The sequence below is a fragment of the Oxyura jamaicensis genome, chromosome 1 (genome assembly GCF_011077185.1).
Source record: "Oxyura jamaicensis isolate SHBP4307 breed ruddy duck chromosome 1, BPBGC_Ojam_1.0, whole genome shotgun sequence".
Lineage (NCBI taxonomy): Eukaryota > Metazoa > Chordata > Aves > Anseriformes > Anatidae > Oxyura > Oxyura jamaicensis.
In genome coordinates, this window is record NC_048893.1 from 42,708,113 (window position 1) to 42,727,006 (window position 18,894).

General features: G+C 40.3%; 1 protein-coding gene across 1 annotated transcript in view; it reads left to right on the forward strand.

Moving 5' to 3' along the window:
* The window catches only part of GUCY2C (guanylate cyclase 2C), a 48,040-nt gene that overhangs the window by 6,673 nt on the left and 22,473 nt on the right, over window positions 1-18,894 (forward strand). The window contains exons 4-14 of the mRNA XM_035316017.1: window positions 1,746-1,961; window positions 3,962-4,083; window positions 4,923-5,019; window positions 6,951-7,065; window positions 8,247-8,382; window positions 10,441-10,526; window positions 10,964-11,075; window positions 15,409-15,490; window positions 17,341-17,446; window positions 17,757-17,819; window positions 18,422-18,493. Of these exons, the coding sequence (XP_035171908.1) occupies window positions 1,746-1,961; window positions 3,962-4,083; window positions 4,923-5,019; window positions 6,951-7,065; window positions 8,247-8,382; window positions 10,441-10,526; window positions 10,964-11,075; window positions 15,409-15,490; window positions 17,341-17,446; window positions 17,757-17,819; window positions 18,422-18,493 (1,207 nt within the window). The remainder of the gene's footprint in view (window positions 1-1,745; window positions 1,962-3,961; window positions 4,084-4,922; window positions 5,020-6,950; window positions 7,066-8,246; window positions 8,383-10,440; window positions 10,527-10,963; window positions 11,076-15,408; window positions 15,491-17,340; window positions 17,447-17,756; window positions 17,820-18,421; window positions 18,494-18,894) is intronic.

The following is an 18,894-nucleotide window of genomic DNA, read 5'->3' on the forward strand; positions in this document are numbered from 1 at the left end:
GGGATGCTTTACCTCAAGCTTTATCAGCTTTTAACTTTATACTTTTCCTTGGGCGGATTGACCAGAAGTTAGGTCAATATTTCCAGTGAAAATCATGTTATTGATTTATAGAAGAATCAAAATAATAAAGTATTTCTTATGTACAGGACCATGATAAAATATCATGCAACATGCCCCATTTTATTCATTGTGCCTCCTAACTTTAACTGTTTTATTTATTTATTTATTTATTTTAATCTGCTGGATATAGAGCTGCCCAGAATAATGCCAAAGTCTTTTTCTTGGACTCTGACACAGTTAAACCAGTATACAGTAAAAAGTATGAGTAGTTGAAATTTATGCAAAGTTGTGAAGATCAATAACAATAAGGCAGCCAGCTTTGCCCACTATGCAATGGATTTGCAAATCAGATCAAATGCTTTACTTTACAGCACTTTAAGTCAGCCAGAAAAATGCCCATTTCATTACTGAAATAATCCCCCTGACATTACTTATTACATCACTTATGTCTGCATTATTGTCTATCATTTCTGTTGCAACAACTATAAACTCTGTAATTAAGTAAGTGGCCCTTACCTGAAAAATAAAGTTTTGTCATAATAATGCCAACAATGATGATGCTTTTCACAGGCAATATTGCCTGTCATAAAAAACACTTCACATAAAGGAATGAGAATATTTTGAGTCTAGTCTGATATGATTGCAGAATCTAGGAAAATACTTTTATCCAAATGTTTGTCTATCTGGACAAAAAATACCAGTGTTTTGCATATTCACTGCTAGCAGAGGGTTGCCTTATTTGGTCTCCCTGACTGCTGCTCTCCAACTCCTAAAATACAGTGAAAATAAAAGACTTTTCCTTTGATTTGTAGGAGTAAAGTTCTTTTTATGGCAGCAAAGCCCTCACCCTCCAGCATCACAGCATAAAGAGATAAAATCTATGCCATATTAAACATTATATTGGTGGGCAGAAAACTACCTGGCATCGATCACAGATCAGAGAAGAAACAAAATTCCCTTGTTCATCCAAAACTGACTTCACGACATTACCAAGACTTTTGGGCTTCTTTATATGTCCTGAGCATGCAGCTCAGATTCGTAAATACATTTTGTGGTCAGTCTATAGGTGTGACTAAAGGCACCAAAGATTTGATTGCCACATGTAGGTTGGCATAAAAATTACTTGAGAAACTGCTAAAAGAGTGCAGCTTCTTGTATCAATATGGTGACACAATATGCAGGGAGTTTTCCTTGAAATAACTCTTATGCCCACTTTTTGTGTTTTGTTTTTCTAGCCTCGCCCCTAGAATATGTCATATAGATGATCACATAGCTGTAGGGTAGATTGTTGAAAATAAACATATCCCTTACAAAACAGCTCCTGAGACAGACAACGCCTCATCCTTGACATGAGCCTGGCAGCAGGATTGGATAGGTCCTCGAGCCCTTGGAGTCCCATCATAGCCCTTGGGCTGAAATGGTGCATGGTACCCAAAGGGGCTGGATGAGGAATGTCTGTGCTGTGCAGGGAAATGGGGACAGTGGGAGAAGCTGCATGGTTCTGTTCAACAGGGCTCCACAGTGCCAATACCTTGAAATCTGCTTGTGTTCTTTAAGAGCCTGCTCTTTTAGGGTAAACTAATGCAGGATGCAAGAGAAGAGGGAGTTGGGGATAGAAATCATGTGGCAGATGCCTTGATGCAACAGCAATACATTCAGACCTGTCCTCTTGTCTCTCCCCTCAGAGTTGAAACAATACTGAGCCTGCCTCTGATCTCTGTAGGGAGTTTTGGACTGTCCTGTGACTTCAAAGAAAACCTAACCCGCCTTCTGACCCCAGCCAGGAAAGTGAATGACTTCTTCTATTCTTTTTGGAATGAATTCGAGCTGCCATTCAAAACCAGCAACTGGGAATCTACCTACATTTACAAGCAGAATGACAACTCAGAGGAATGCCTCTGGTAAGATCCAGATCCACCTCTGTCCCAGCTCTTAACTTGATAAATTCCATCTCTGTCCTCAGGCATGGTTCTTACAGGCTGTCCTTCAAGTCCTATGTGCAAGAGGTGCCTTACTGCTATCAGGGAATGAGAGAAGAAAAAGATGAATTACATCCTGTAGCTGACTGCATGTCTGAATGTTGCTCTTACTTTTAAGTATTCTCAAATCTTTTCCTATGGACAGTGTAGCTCCAGAGTTGTCCTTGCTGCAAATACATGTTTACTCCAATCTTGATGTAAATACTGTGACATGAGAGTCTCCATCAGGGTCTCCAGAGATGCCTTTTTAGGTCAGGGGTCTTACAATGTAATGTTTCTCTACATTAATGGCTTCAATCTGTGAGCACTACTGTTTCTCTGAAACATTTCCAAATTTCAAACTGTATCTTTCTTTGAACAGCATGACCCCCAGTGACTGCAGAGTTGAAGCTATGCTCTCACCAGTTTTAGAGCAAAGGAGACAGATTTTCCTTTGTGACCTGAAACATCAGCCTGTGATGTTTCTTGAGAATGCTGGGTTTTCTTCTTGCCTGATACCAAATGTCATTTTAATCAAGTAGATGTTTTCATGTTTTCATATACTGGCACTTATCATTACTCTTCCTTTATTGACTCTTATTTGATTTTCAGTTCATGTGAATTATTATGACTTTTTTTTTTTTTTTTTTTTTTTTTTTTTTTTAATCAGCTATGTTATACTTAGCTTGCTTGCTTCTCTTACCAATTTTATAAAGGTAGCTTGAAGGCTGACAAGAATTCATGCAAATAGCTGTTATATTTCCAATTCCTAACCTGAGGAAGTTACAGATTTTTAAGGAAAATTTACAAATATTCAGAGTGATAAATATCTTCAGAGTGATAAATATGTTACTTACAGGATATCTTGTATGGAGAATTAATATATATGTATATAATATATATTTTTTCTGAATTAAGGGATCTAAAAACTGATCCCAATTCACTGCTTTGTGAATATTTAGGAATTTTGTTTCCTCCTTTTTTCTTCTTAATGGACAGCAATTTGATAACATGATGTAATTGTTATGAATACTTCTCTTTGATACTTTGAAACATGAGTGTACTTCACTCATTTGCTACCACAGTCCCTGTTTCTCCATGTTTGTAGCTATAATTGCTAATGTACTACACATACTTTAGCTAAATCCCTTTAGTCCCACAGGTTTAATAGCTTTCAGGCAAGTTAATGCATGTAAGTCGTTATTTTCCAAGTGTTTCTTACCTGCTCTTTATTAATGCTTCTGTCCATGACCTTAGTTATAAATTAAGAAATCTTTGAGCTCCTTTTCTTAAATTTTGAGTTAACAAAAAAAAATTGAAATTAATTTTGTATTTCTGCCCATTTTGTCTTTTTTTTTTTTTTTTTTTCATTCTAATATAGTTGTAAAATGCATCTCATTCTGCTTTAATAGAAACTGTCAGCCTGCTTTTTTGTCTATTTAAAAAAAAAAACATTTTTGCTAAAGCATAAATTATACTGCATGGGCTAATTGTCCCTTGTGGGTATAAAAGCACATGAATGCCTACAATGACAGGAAAATCAAGTCATGTCTCAACTAACCACATGTTCCTACAAATTAATGATTAACAATTCTATTCCTGAAAACAGTGGGGAGCAAAATTCATTAGTAGTTTATAGGATAGGGATCTCAGTGTTGCTAAATCATAAGTTAAACAGTTTGAAAACACAGAAGTTTCTTTTTTTTTTCCCCTCTGCATCAACTTTACTTCAGACAGAATATCTCTTTTCAGACACAACGGATTGAAGCAAGAACAGGATTTTCTCTTTTATTGTTGCAGATAAAAATGCTCCATTCTGCCTTACAATCGTGTACTGTAAACAGCCTGTCAAGCATTTTGACTTATTTAGGAGAAAAGGCATAATGCAAATGTTAGGAGTTGGCCATTTTCTGACAATATCTGTGCTCCCTGCCTTCTATCAGGTACATGAATGCGCTAGACGCTGGAGTCACACTCTTCTCTGAAAAACTGAAGTTCAAGGACACACTGAGGACACCAGAGCAGCTGAAAAAAGTTGTGAAAGATCCAAAGCGGAAAAGCAATGGTAAGGGTGTGTGTGTGAGTGTGTGAGGGTGCACTCTCCCCTGCAGGCAATTTTCTTTCCCCTGTAAATCAGACTGACCTCTTAGTTACATTTTAGGGATGGTCTTCCCAGAGAGAAGCACATGCATACCGTTTCACATGGGTGCAAATGTAAGATGGCACAAATTCTCTCCCTATCCCAGAGGCCTTCCAGGATGAATTATCCCACCTAGGTATGATGTTGTCTTCCTACATGCTCTGTTTTGTGAAAGATTCAGAAATCCAGGAATCACAACACCTCCTAAGCAAGGACTTAGATATTACAAGAATGCTTAGTTCTCTGCCATTCCTGTGTTTGCAGCTCTGATACATATCTGGGCCTTGCTTGTGCCATCAAGGGGCACTTCTTCTGGAAGTGATCCATCTAAACTAGAAAAACAGATGAGTATTACCTCATCTTCTACTAAGACTAAGCATCAGGCATCAGCAGGACAAGTGAGTACAGGAGCTATAAGTAAACCAATCAAACTATTACCTGAATGCCATTTGACTTAGACTTAGAAAATTTCATATTCAGTAGCCTGTACTACATCAGAACTGCTACTGCTTATTTGAGTGAGATAATGGCGGTGCTCTGGTGCAATCAGACATAAAATAGACCACATGTTGAGGCACGTTCTACCACTTGACTTTCCCTCAAATATCCCCATCTTACTACAGACGGTCCCAGCCCAGCATGGATAATGTGCCTTAGCCCAGCACTGCTATTCTGCCTACCTCTTAGGCACCAGGGATCAGGTGGATGTCCTCTTCTAATCTGTATCTTTCACTGGTCTGTCTCCATTTTTTCTCAATCTGTAGTGATCATCATGTGTGGTACTCCAGCTGACATCAGCAGAGACCTAGGGACAGAAACCGTGGATAAGGACATCGTTATCATCCTGATAGATCTCTTCAAGTAAAGTATCACTTTTGCTTTTCTTATTTTCTCTGCACTTCACTGAAGAATAGTGATAATGGGAATAGTCTGCGTGGAACTCTTTTGTTGAAGAAATGCTCTCACAAAATATTTTCCGTTGTTGCCTTTCCTCTCATCTTGCCCTTTATCTAAGTTGTTTCATGATTAAATTGTGGCACATCCTCTACAACATCCCATTTAGTTCATGTGAGATTTTTCTAAGGCAGTGACCAGAGCAAGTAGGGTTAACTTCAACCTATGGACTCAGTGCAGGAAGCTGTGAGAGAATCACCGAGTCCAAAGTTGGAGTGGTCATGAGCTATTCACATGAAGATTGTAAATTTTTCATACAATCTATCCAACTAGACAGTAATGTAAATGTGACTTACAGTATATTTTTCTAGGATCTACTTACTCCTTTATAAATGACTTAAAAGGGTGGTACAGTTGTATCTTCCAATGAGCAACATCTTTATAACCACATAACTCTAACTTTTTGGAGACATTCCTTAGTATTCAGCCTAAATATTCTGTTATTCAGTTTCAACTTTCTATTACTAATTACCTCGGGAATTCATGATCTGGGAGACAGCTAGTTGATGTAGCCAAAACCACGCCCAGACTTTTCTGATGTTATATTCATCCTCTGGTATACCCAGTTGCCTCAGACCATTTTATGTGCTGCCCTCCTTAAATTTGCTACATGCCCCTCTGGTTTTCATGAATATCTCAAACCATGTTCATCTCTGTCAAACAGAAACAAAATAAAGACATATTAGATCCAGGCTTGACCCATAGGAGAAGACAGTAGGCAAAGTCCTATGTTTCCACAGGTGTCAAGATCCTCAGACGAAGTGATGAGTTTAAATATTTGTCAGATCTGAGTCCTGTTGCAGCCAGAAAACACACAATGTTTAAGCCTCCCTCAGGAGAGATGGGATGCTGTAGAATTATCCAGTCTGGTGGACTCTAATGAAGGTTCCTTTCCATCTGGTTCGTTCAGTCCAAAACTGAAAGAAAAGCACTTTGAAATTATCCAGGATTTGTAAAAGTCATAAGATTCAGAGAAAGGCAGGGACAGGGTTGTGTAGTCAGGATCTCATTGGATGGCTAAGGAGTGGAACCTGTGGTCTCCAGAAGCTCTTATTACTGTACTTACTGAAATAAATAAAAGGATGATCAAGCATGAATAATTAGAGAAGGCTAATACAAAGTGAGTTTTTAATCAGTCTAGCTATAGCAATGACAGATACTGCCACTTGCCACTAATATGCATTGCTAAATTCCTCTGTAATACATGAATCCAGTGGTTGCCAGTCTGGGAAGCACTTCAGATGCCCTGTCAGGATGATGAAACTGAAGACACCTGAAAGCTACAACTTTCCTTCTTTTTTAGCATAGTTTTCAAATTCACATAGTTTCCCCTGATTTTCCTATCTCACTGAATTAAACAAATCAATGAGCTGTCCTCTGCATCTTTCCAGTTGTTTTATGCCCTCCTATTAAATGTTTTTAGCGCAACTCCTGCTGTGATCAGTTCTAGCAGGAAATATCAAAATTAGAGGAATATGTAAAAGAATGCAGAAGAGGTCAGAAACATGAACAGTAACAAGAAGAAACTATGAATTCCAGTGCTGTAGGTTCCAGGAAGGAGGAAATAAACAGGACAGAAACCAAACAGTTACAGTAATAATAATGCACTGCAGGCTCTGTGTTTCAGATTACCGGATCTCTTTGATATTACCTTTTAATGCAGGTAAGCACAGAAGCTGGCATGAGGGAATGAACAATGCATAGGGCTCTGTCTATGATAAAATTTTATTTATGTAACTACTGTTTTAACAGTAGTTTAAAGGGGAAAGGAGAATGATTCTGTCATGGTTACCACTGCCATATTGCTGACTTATGGGGTTTTGCACTTTTCTTTGCAGGAACACATACTTCAGAAACAACACCTCAGCCCGTTACATGCAGAATGTACTTGTCCTGACTCTGCCACCAGCTAATTACAGCTTAAACACTGCAAAGACTGTGGACACCAGCCTGGTAACCACACTATTTTATATCTCATTATTGCTATTGCCTTCATGTTCACCTACTAGGAAATGAAAACGGAAGATGTAGCTGTGATCATCCACCATCATATTTTTTGCTGATATTTTGTTACATTCATGCAGAATGACATTTAGTTCTGCTGCAATTATATAAAAATCATTGGCAAACATCATAAGGCAAACATTCAGGATCTCATACTCATGTTTTGTGAAGTTCTAGTCAAGCTTTTTATGTGTTCTGCAAGTGTCATATTCATGAGGCTTGGGGAAGACTGGTAGATACATGACTTTCTGACTCCACTTCTGGGTGACTGACAGTCTTAAGTAATTGGAAAACATCACTGAAAGATCTATAGCTGTAATAAGGATGTAAGCATGGAAAGATCAGATTTTTGTCTGCAGATACGCCTAAGTGGTGGCAACCATCATTGCTTCTGCCCAGGGACATTCAATTTTTTCAAATTCTCAGAAAAACAGGATTTTTGTTTTCTTTAGGAAATACTTTTTTTTTTCTTTTTTTTTTTTTTTTTTAATTTCCTGAAAAGCACAAACTATCCAAACCCTGTATCTGCTCAGTGAAACTGATATTCCTGCAGTTTGCTGAGGAACCAGACTCTGTGTGAGAGTTCCTCCCAGGATTTGTGGCTTTGAATTCCAACTCTCCAGCAGAGACCCTAAAGCTTCTGGCTGGATTTACAGGGTTTCCAGATCTCCCAGCCTGGGCTCAAAATTTTTTGGGGTACCAGCCCTGTGACAGGCAGCTGGAAATTCTGGCACAGCTCCTTGCCCCTGAGCTGTGGCCATCTGGAAGCCCAGACTCACTGGCATCACACCATATTATCTGCACAGGAAGTCTAATGCAAAGCCAGGGGCTTTGGGTCCTGCTGAGCACACCTGCCCAGAACCCACAGTGTAGGATTTCTTGAATCCTTTGCTCAAGGATCAGCATGCCAATGCTTTATGTGGGCCTCATAAATTTTCCTCCAACTGCCTGTCTTCATACACCAAAAATATATTCTTCCAAGAGACGCTGCTGATATGGTATTGCCCATCATTCAGATTCTGGCCTTCCGTGCTGGAGTTTTTGCCAAATGGAGATCAACAAAGATATTGCAGCTTTAAAATAGAAATATGAATTCTCAAATTGTCATTTTTATTTTTCTTCTCTTCTAGGTGGACGATGACTTTGTTATTGGCTATTACAATGCAGTCTTGCTCTTTGGACATATTCTGAAAAAACTTATCTTCTCTCAGAGACCTGTGTTACCTCTCAGTCTCATCAATGAATTCCGAAATATCACATTTGAAGGTAAAAATGACCAGTCGTGAGCAGGGTTCACTTAATTGAAGAAAGGAAATAATTTTTTTTTAAGCTCTCTTAGGATAAGCCCCTGCTATTTTAAAAAAGTCCAAGCCCTTCAGTGAGTTTTATTCCCGCTCTTATTTTTCTTTTTTTTTCTTTCTTCTTTTTTTTAATCATTTTTTTTCAAGTATGTTATCTTCAGTACTAACAAAAGCTCTACATAACAGTTCTGTGCAGAATTTCCTCAATGCATGCAACATAAAAGAAGCAGAAAGTCAAAATGATAAAAATTTGTAACATTACAATTAGCAACAGATGATTTGAGGACCAGACTTTTCTGGGCCATGGCCTTGTCATGCTGGTCTGAAGTACAAAGAACATTAAAGAATATTGTTTTCTAAGAAGAGGTGGGAGAAGTAGGAGAGACAGAATTTCCTGGACAGCAGTGTTTGAGGACAGGGACGAGGCCTGAATGTGGTGTCATTCCTTTGACAAAGAACTGAACTCTGTAGGTAGACTATTTGGAAAATGAAAAGGCAGCTGGAAGAGTGAGGTGTGTAGGTGGGTTTCAGAGTCTGCGCTTTCTCCACAGGCAGTCTGGCATTCAGGTCTCATTTTCAGCTCTCTGCAGGTTGTTAAATTGAGGTAGTGTCATTTCTAAGCTTTGTACCAAAGATCTAGTCTTGACTTGAGGCTAGTACTTATGAAATATGATTGATGTTCAAACAACTCTGAAGTCCATTTAGCAAAGCTTTACCTATTAGTTTCAACCTTTTTCCAGTTCACAAAGCCATTGTAGGCCTGGGTGCCCGTGATGAAAGCGTAAGCCAGCTGGCAATGCATTGGCTCTTAGTCAACGTTCTTGTTCTTACAAGTTGTCTAGCACCAGAGGGCTTTTGTAGGCCACAGGCTTAAAAGTCCCAGCTGTCAGTTCACATAAGAGATCTGTACAAAAACGACTACTCAAACCATTGTATATATCCCACCTCCTTTCAGAGAACACATATATAGAAATTCCCCAGAATTTCCTAACCGATTTTGGGCTTATCTTTGCTTTAACTATCGTATCCCAAAACCAGCAAAAAAAAAAAAAAAATAGTTTACTTATGTTAGTTATTCCTGCATCCTATTTTGAATATCATTGAAGTCATCTCTTCAGTTTCATTCTAAGTCTGAAAGGTAGGTTACACAGACCTTTTTCCTTATCTCAAATTAGTCTTGCAGTGTAATGAGGCATATTAGTTATAGGTTTACTATAAAAAAAGTCCTAAAAGTGAAAGGTGTTGAACCAGTATTCCTTGAATGGGGGCTGGCAGGGTATAGAGCTCATACAATAATTATTTTGATGTGCAGAAGGTTGACCATGAAATAAATAGCACCAGTTTTTAAGGTGAAAAAGTTAATTCCCAAAGAGACTTTCAAGTGGTGGGTACTGGCGTTACTTCTGCTTTTTTTGAAATGCCTGGCTTCATGAGAACAAAGTCAAGCCAATGCTGAGGGACTTAGAAGGTTCCACCCTAAAGTCCTTGGAATGTGCTACACAGGCAATTTCTGAATGTGCACATTTGCTGACATTAGGAGGCAAGAGGTTAAAGGGAAAAAGAACCTGGTTAAAATAATTTTGCTAGAGACTAGCAGGTAGCTCTCAAAAGAGTAAGAGGAATGAAAGTACCTCTACATTTCCTTTCTTGCTGATAGACTCAAACAGCAGAGGGAAACAGGCTATTTCCCTTCTCACCTATAAAATTGTCCTTTCAAGGGAGGTTACTCTGCCATTCTTGGTATGCTGAAGAAACCTGACAAATATATCTTTTCTATGGCTAGAGGGAGACTTTCCTCTTCAGTGCAGTCAGTTCAACACCAGTTACTGGATTTTGCAGAGAAAATGTGGCATGCTATTAAGGGAGAAGCAGTGCCACACTAAGCTGATATGTGCTCTAGCATGTAGATGAAGAAAAGAAAGATCATGGGCATCAGAAATCCTTTTATTTATCCCATTCTTCCAGCCACATATTTGTGTTTCTGAGAATGCAAGCCTTCTTGACTAATTCCTTGCGTCCACAGGTGCACAGGGTCCTGTGACTCTAGATACATTTGGAGATGTTGATACCAATTTGACGCTGCTGTACACATCACAGTCTACAAATGAGGTGCGTATGTCCAGGGAGTAACTGTTCCACCTTGTATATGAAAGAAGAAACAAAATGCCCTGCACTGTTGCATAAGAATGATGAAAATAACCACAGCAGAAGTGGTGGTGTGCTGAGGCATGCTGGGCGTGCTGGGAGAGGGTCATGAGAGGGGTGCTGGAGATTGACAGGACTGATGTCATCTAGTGATTCAGTAAGTGAAGTCCAGCTAGTATTTTGTGAGGTTGATGGATTTATTTTAAAGGAAAATAAAGTAATGAGAAAGAATATGGAAGCCAAATACATGGCTAAGTTGAAGAACACACCACTGTAGCAGAAAGAGCAAGAATTACTCTATTGAAATTTCGGCAGTACATTTATTAAAAGTAGTTTGAAGCAAGGGACAAACAAGGGAAAGCACTACTGCTGACTGCATTTCTTCACTCCTGCACCCACAGTTCAGAGTTCTTCTCTATTTCGACACTCACAAGAACAAGACACGTGTGGAAACTGCCAGCCCGGATTTCATCTGGAGGAACCACAAGCTGCCTAGTGATATTCCAAGCACTGGTGAGACACCCGTTAAACCTACTTTGTCTTCCAAGTAAGGTCCCACAGTTGTAAGATCCAGTTGCCCCCAGCCTGGGAGCCAGGAGCTAGCAAAAGACCAGACCAGCACCTTTCCTTCCCCTGCCCCAAACCTCATGGTCTCTGCACCCAGTCCATCTCTAAACCTGCACTTTGTTTATGCACTAACAAGTCTCTCAAAGACTCCACACCAATGACTGTGGGGAGTGCTGTGACATGTTTGAGAAGAGGTCAGCTTGTATTATAAATGCTTCACTAGAAGATGATGGTGGTGCAAATTGCTTGAAGGACTGCTCAGGAAAAACAGTAGGGTTAAGGTTATCATGAGTTATCTGATTCTGCATTTCTATATCCCTAGTGCAGCATGGTGGCTTCTGCTTGCCCCTTTATCCTCCTTGTAGGGAGCTGTAGAGAGGACACAGCACTGTGCAGATTCAGGGAGTTTTTGCTTTTTCCTTTCTACAATTTCCAGGTGCGAGCATGTTCCTATCAGACAACCCAGTACCAGAGACAGGGGGAGGAGGGAAGGGTGTGGGGATCAGCTCTTTTCCCATTCACAGCTTGGCTCTATTGTCTCATTATCTGGAGATGTCTCTTAGAAGAGCTGGCTCTTTGCAGAAAGAAAATGGGAGACCATGTTATCGCTTGATCTTCACCCTGACATTGAATCTGAAATCCCAGAAATCACCACCTGCTTTTCTTTTGAGTTTTTGGTGACTCCTGGATAGAACAGTTGAAACCCCTTGTTATTCAGCGTAGCAGAGTGCAGCCCTGTTAATCCGAGCCGAGTGGGACTGTTACTCTGTTTGGACTCCTGCCACATGGTGATTGGAAACGGAAAGGCATATTATTCAAGGTATGATATGCAGGATAAAAATTACTGCAGCGGCAGTGGTTTCAAGGGTTAGAGTGTTTACCTGAGTCATTCCCACCAGTGAGTGTCCAAAGGTGCCACAGTGATTGCCTAAGGCCTCCGTTAGTTTGTTGTGCTGCTTACCTCCGTTAGGTAATCTTATAACACAAACTGATAAGTGGAGGAACTAGCACTCTCTGCTAACGAGAAGTCATTCACACTGAGGTGTGCACTTTTATTCCTCAGTAAAGTAAATCAGATGGTTTCAGATTAGGGTTTGCCCCTCCTGCAAGAAGCAGGAGCAGTGGTTCATTGTGGGGACCCATGGGAGCTGCCAGGAGCAGGCAGCAGCCACAGAAAAGAAACAGAAGATTCAGCAGCATTGACAAGACCTGGGTTAGGCAGCTCTGGGATGAGCAGAGCTCTCACCTTTCCATTTTGGTCACCATTTTGGTCTTCCTTGGTATGACTGCAAGGACTGCCTGTGCAGACAGCAATATGCATGCATCAGCCCAGGGTCTCCCTGTAATGTGCTGCCAGGCCCCAGCCTTCTCAGTGTTGCTCCAGTCCCATTCTCATCCATCCCTTGGGCCCCACATGTACTATGTTATCAGATGACCTCTGTATTTTTGATACATTCCCTTGAGTGTGTCTTTGTTTAAAGCTGCTGCACAAGGGCAAAAGAAAAGTGTTTGGCAATTGCAGAAAGTTTGTGTCTACAGACTGATAGCTTAATATTCAAAGCTTAATGAAGGCCTGACTTTGTGGCCAGGCTACACAAAACCAAAGCAAAACTGCCTTCCACAGGCACTTGATTGTTTTCTCATTTTTAAAAATAAGCATTCCTCAGTGTGATTCAAAATAAATACATCCCCTCAAAGGGCAACCTTTTATAGCCAAAATTTAAGTAATCACTATGCCTTGCCAAAGCCAGTCAAAACTTTCCAACCAAAAATACATATTTTTCCTCCAGGGATGTGAGTAAATACAGCAAACAAAGCCCTGCTCCTTCCTAATCTGTAATTGAGAACAGCTGACCCATTTCTGCTACCCTCCTCCCTCCTGGCATCTTGTAACATTAGGGATCTCATCCACATGTTGCCATTATTCAGAAACTTTTAACCTTGGCTCTAAGCATGGATAAGGTCTGCCTTCACTACACAAACGTTTTTGGTTCCAGGCGACCTAAAAACAGCTGTTCCGTGATGCGGGATGCTTTTGCAAGTTGTAACACCAGCAGCCAGGAGGTGGGAGCAGAGTCTCAGGAACAGGAAAATGCGGTCTGAAAGGGCTTCCTTAACAAAAATTCAGCCTGATGATTTTGGAGCTATAAACCACTATTTGCAAATCTTAAGTTTCAGAGAATTTTTGGAAGTTGCTTCAAAAATTCTCGGGTATATGTTATTTTAAGGAGGTGACGATATCCTTCCCTGGTGACTGAGAATGGTAGTACAGACCGTTTTCAAAGGAGAACATGAGACAAATACTAACAGTTACTTGAAGACCCTGAGACTGATGCTGTCATGAATGCATGGAAGGTGGGGAGACGAGAGGCACAGAAAAAAAATGACAGAAAGCTGGGTCCAAAATCCAGAGGAGTTCCTAAACTGAATTCCATGTTGGATGCACTTACAATAGTGCGTTCAAAATCCTTGCTTAATTGCTGCCTGATTTTGAAGGCAGCCAGAGAGTATCTTGTTGCTTTTCATTTTCATTTGTATTATATTTTATTATTTTTATTTTACCCTTTATCATTTTCCTGTATGCCTTTATTTTTCTTCCTGGGCGCATCCAGAAGTGCTTTAGTGTCAGCAAGGCTGAGTAGCTCGGCTCCTTTCCTAACCATAACCAATACAGTGATCTGCAAAAACAGATTTTCCTCTGCCTTCTTTGCCTGAAAGGCTCTCAGGGTGGAGTAGATGCACTAGAGATGTGTGCCCACCAGATGAAGCTCTGCTGTAATGGAATGTTGTTTTTCAAAGGATGTTGGTGGCCACAACTTTCCTTCCAAGTACCCCTGAACTCCATGGACTGAACCAAGACAGGAATATCAGGCTTCATTTAACTGTTCTACATTAAGAGAATAAAAATTACTATTTTTGCACAGTCAGTTCCCAGCCTTGCCAGTCCTGCCTGCCTTCTCAGGACTAGGACCCTCATGTTTTCTGTGTGTCCTAAGTCCTCAGATTCCTGAACAGCCCAATTTTTAAATTGTTTGCTACCTGGAAGTTTCCAAGAACATTGCATTAGCTTTGTGCTGCCAGCACATTAATTTCCCCCCATAGAGTAAGTACATGCTATTGAAGAGCACAGTCCACTCAGTAGCACTTGTTATCCCAACACAGTGTTTACAAGAGGAGTTCATAAATGAACCCACAGTCTCTTAAACTCTGTTTAAAACATCTACAGAATGACTTTAAGCAACTGGGTCAATAAGGGGAGAACCCATCTGTGAAATGTTGAAAAGTCTGCATATATTAAAGGCTGCACCATGATTTTATCCTGACCTCTCCTTGGATAACAAGTCCTTGCGAGAAATACCTTTCAAGTCCACAAGTGGTTGTTATACTCTGTATCAGATGAAATTCTTTATGGAAGCTGTGAAGTTCAGGAATATCCCATCCTGAAACAATGTATTTCAGTAAAGACTCTGTGTGACAAAGGTGATGGCTGTGGGAAATTCACTGCCAGAGAGGCACATGTCTTTCTTGCTAGGTGGGAGCTCAGCAGGACTGGAAAGGAAAGGACATACATTGTAAAGCCTAAATCAGAAAGTCATCACTGAGTGTTGCTTTAAATGATAGAAACAGTAGGGACCAAATCCTTGTTCCCAGTTTAGAAAAAGCCTTATCTAAGTGAGTCAATCAAAAGCCCATTTTGTATTAAACACTGGGTATGCTTGGGGAAAACGTTTCCTTCCTTCTCATAACTGATTACAAATGGCCAACCCCTTACCCCATGTATATTCCTACCCCACAGGCAGTTGTATCCAGGGTTTGCTGCCACCATCTATTCTCACAAAGAAAAGAAAATCTATCAGTTTAATTTTTTAGGATGTGGTTACTAAGAAGCAGTCATTTTTATTCCTGGACTACTTTAGTTTCTTTTTAAAGAGGAGAAACACTTGGAAGCTCTGCTGCTGAGCTGATTTGAGAGGTTGTGTTGTTAAACTCACCTCCCACCTGGGTTCCCTACAGAGTGCCCATGCCTCAACTGGGGCCATAAGACTGCACTGCTCTGGGCCATGCTTCATCCTGTAGTGAAAGAGAGCAGCTGCATGTCATCTCTAGGGAGTGCTGGGCTTTACTGAAGCCTCTCAACTAGGATATGACCAAAGAATATCATTGCTTAGCTACTGCAACTTGCATGTGTGGGTGAAGTTAATTTCTTAAATTGAAAAAGAATATTATTTTTCACTGTCTTCCACTGAGTTTTTTACTTTCTAATTTTTCCTTTCTGCAGGCCCACACGTGTTGACTATTGCCGTCTTTACACTCACGGGAATTGTGATTCTGGTTCTGATAATCTCTTTGCTGATTCTAAGGTACCAACTCCATTGTCCCTCTGTTTGCCCTTGAACAGTTTTCCTCCTAGGGCAATGCCTTTGATTTCTCCTTGAAGAGCTACTGTTTCCTTACCCTACACACTTGGGTAGTTGCCCTCATTGTGAACTGATTAGCATATGCCGGTAGTGTTTGCATCTTTAGTGCTGTTATGTCAGGTTACTAACCAAGGGTGAAGATACAGCAAGGCTCAGAGTTTTTGCATCTGCTAAAAAGCTTTGATTCTCACGCATACACAGAATCTCATATCTCAGACCAGTCTTCAGACTTTTTCCACTTACTGCCCACCTTTAGCCCACTTGGGGTTCCCTTATGTTGCTTTAACCTATTGGTGATACAACAGTCCAATCTGAAAGGAGGTTTCTGTCTTGAATCACTGTGGAAATCAAAACACCACAAGGTTCTGGTGTTTTCATTGCATGCATGCAGTTTGTCTCTCAGTTTCCTCCAACTCAGTCCAATTCCTCACATTAAGACATTTCAAACAGCTGGAATTTCTTGAGTATAATACCATTCATCTTTATCATGACAGCAAATGCAGAAATTGAAATCAATGGCATCTATTTTTGATGGAAGAAAAGTCACTCAATTTCTAAAGTATATGATTTTCTTTCATATTTAAAGAAATTGTCTTACCTGTGCATCTGTTTTTAGTAGCTCAGAACCCATTTTTGTTACATATCAAAGAGCTCCACAGAAAGGGAGAAAATCAGTTCTTAAGAAAACCTGATTAGAAACAGTTACTACCCAGGCTCCAATCTGCCTTGTGAATTAAAGCTTTTCATGAAGAAAAAATAAAGACAAAGGTATGCAACTCTTGTACATCCAGATGTGCTTAAGAAATGGAAGAGCTAACTATTCCTACATAAGCACTAGCATATAAACAGGGAAAGTTAATCTGTTTGAAATGGCTACGAAAATTGACAAAAGTTTGGAGACAGTTTGGACTTGTTGTAAAACATTCTGTGCTCTTTCATATTTGCAGATGTATAAAATCTAACCTTTATGTTACTAGTCAATACCATCAGTTCTCCCATTTGAAGTATTTACCAGCAGTCATCAGTGTGTTGGGGTTCCCCTGCAGTTGCTCAGTTGCTCTAGTCAGTCCTGTTTCCCTTTTTTTTTTTTTTTTTTTTTTTTTTTTTTTTTTATGTATATATATATATAGAGGACGGATTTGCACGGGTAAGCAGATAATTTGATAAGTATCAGTATAATTGCAGCTTTTCTCTAAGAGAAGACAGCTTTTGCTCTGAAGTTCTACAAGAGAGACAGCAGTTTTATTTTTTCCAGCTCCAAAGATGCTTCCCTCATTTTTACAAAATATGCAGAATACAGGGGACATACATGAAAAGGAATCTCAACACAATACTTTTGTTACCTCCTCCCCTGGCATTGTATTCACACCGGTTCTTACCACCCAGCATCGATGCCATGACTTCCTTTGGCTCATGTTTGTTTGAGGCACCTCCCTTCAGAGTACATTCAATAACATAGAGGAGAAAAACATATAAAACCTAGACAGCCCTTTGTACTTTAAATTGTTCTGACCTCCCTTGAGACTCTGGCAATTGCCCAGCAGTTGTTCTGCTAAATCTCCTCTGTTCTTCTACTACATCTATTGTATTGAATCAGCATTTAGGCTTCCCCAAAGTTATGGGAATAAGAGCAGCCTCAAAGTGGAAAACTGTATGACAGAAACAGGGCTTGTGCTTGAGCTTTGTCAACCTGACACTTCATCCTTGCATCATCCCAAAGCTTCCATGTCCTAATCTCCTGTTGTGGGTTTCAGTTCTCTGGGAGGATATTCTGAAGTTTACTTGTTTCACAGGAAGTACAGGAGAGATAATGAGCGTCGGCGGAAGAAATGGTCCCATATATCACCTGAGAAAATCTTGCCTCTGGAGACCAGTGAGACAAACCATGTCAGTCTGAAGGTAAGAGGAGCATGATGCGCAAGGCTGGGTCTTGGATTCTGTCTCCTAAAGGCATGCTGGGGCATTGGCATGCTCTGACTACAGAGCAGGCTATGGCTGTGGACTGGGATCTGTTAAAGTTGCTGCACAGAAGCAGCAGGTAGAGGCCATGGCAGCTGTGGGAGCTGAGTGGATGCCCTACACTTTCTGTGGCATGCAGTGGCACTCCCTAGAGAGAGCCTTATGTGCCTTACGGCACACACTGACACGACTTCTCTCTCTGAACCTGCCGAGTAGGGAGCAGGTGATAATTGCAAGTTAATGTTTTCAGATTGACGAAGATAAGAGACGTGACACTGCCCAGAGACTGCGCCAAGGCAAATATGACAAGAAGGTAAACTTACTGAGTGTCTATACGCTTCCTTCCTCTGCTTAGCAGAGCTCTTGGTGGGAGACATTGCACCTCCTTGGAGTTCAGAAGACAATTCCATCTTCCTTCTGACCTTGCAAAATGGCTTGAGTTTCTGCAAGGAATAAGCCATAACGGGTACTTTGCATTTTGCTTTCTGCCAGGAAGCAAAATATCAGACTCCATGGACCCTGGCCTGGTCCAAAAGTGCAGAAACGGAAAAAGAAAGCACAAAAATCTGATAGATACAGTATGATACTACAGAGATTAATGGATTAATAGAGGATAGGTCATTTACATGTAATTCTTGTACTTTCATTTGAGCTGTTTTATCTGCCTGATTAAGGCATACTCATGTTGAGTTAAAATCTGCATCATTGACAGTTCTAAATAGTTCCTATCTATGTGGTAAATCTTTTGAGGGAAATGAAACTCCATGGCTCACTAGCTGATTAACTGAAACTCCGACAGCAAAGCAGTAGGCAGTTGTTGCTGAAATATTTCTGTCTGGGCTTTTCTTGGACAAGAAGGATGAATTGCTCTTTTACTAAAACTACAGTTATTTTCCATTGGTATTCTTTCTTCAGGTGGTGATTCTAAAGGATCTCAAAAACAGTGACGGTAATTTCACAGAGAAGCAAAAAATTGAACTGAACGAGGTAAGTGTTGGACACAGCAGCTAGACTCTGCAGGGTGGAATGAAGCCTATGAGTAAAGTCATTGCTTTCCATCACCAACTCCAACAATCATGTGCTTTTGCATGTTTGTGAGGTGGATGGGTAATGAGTTCCTCAAAGTATATCGTTTGATGACCTCTCTCTCTGTGATCTCATCACCAGCTCAGAGTCTGAAGCCAGTGAAGCTGAGGATGAATGAAGTAATTAATGCATAGTCATAAAGCATTGCTAAATTTATTTTTATAGCCAATGCCAAAAGACTATGCGCCTTCTTTGCTTGTATCGTGCTAATTCATTAGTAGTGGAATATTGTAGTTAAATCTTATTACTGAGTGCCAAGTGCAGATCTTTTAGTATAAGTAACTCACTGCTGACTTGTGCAT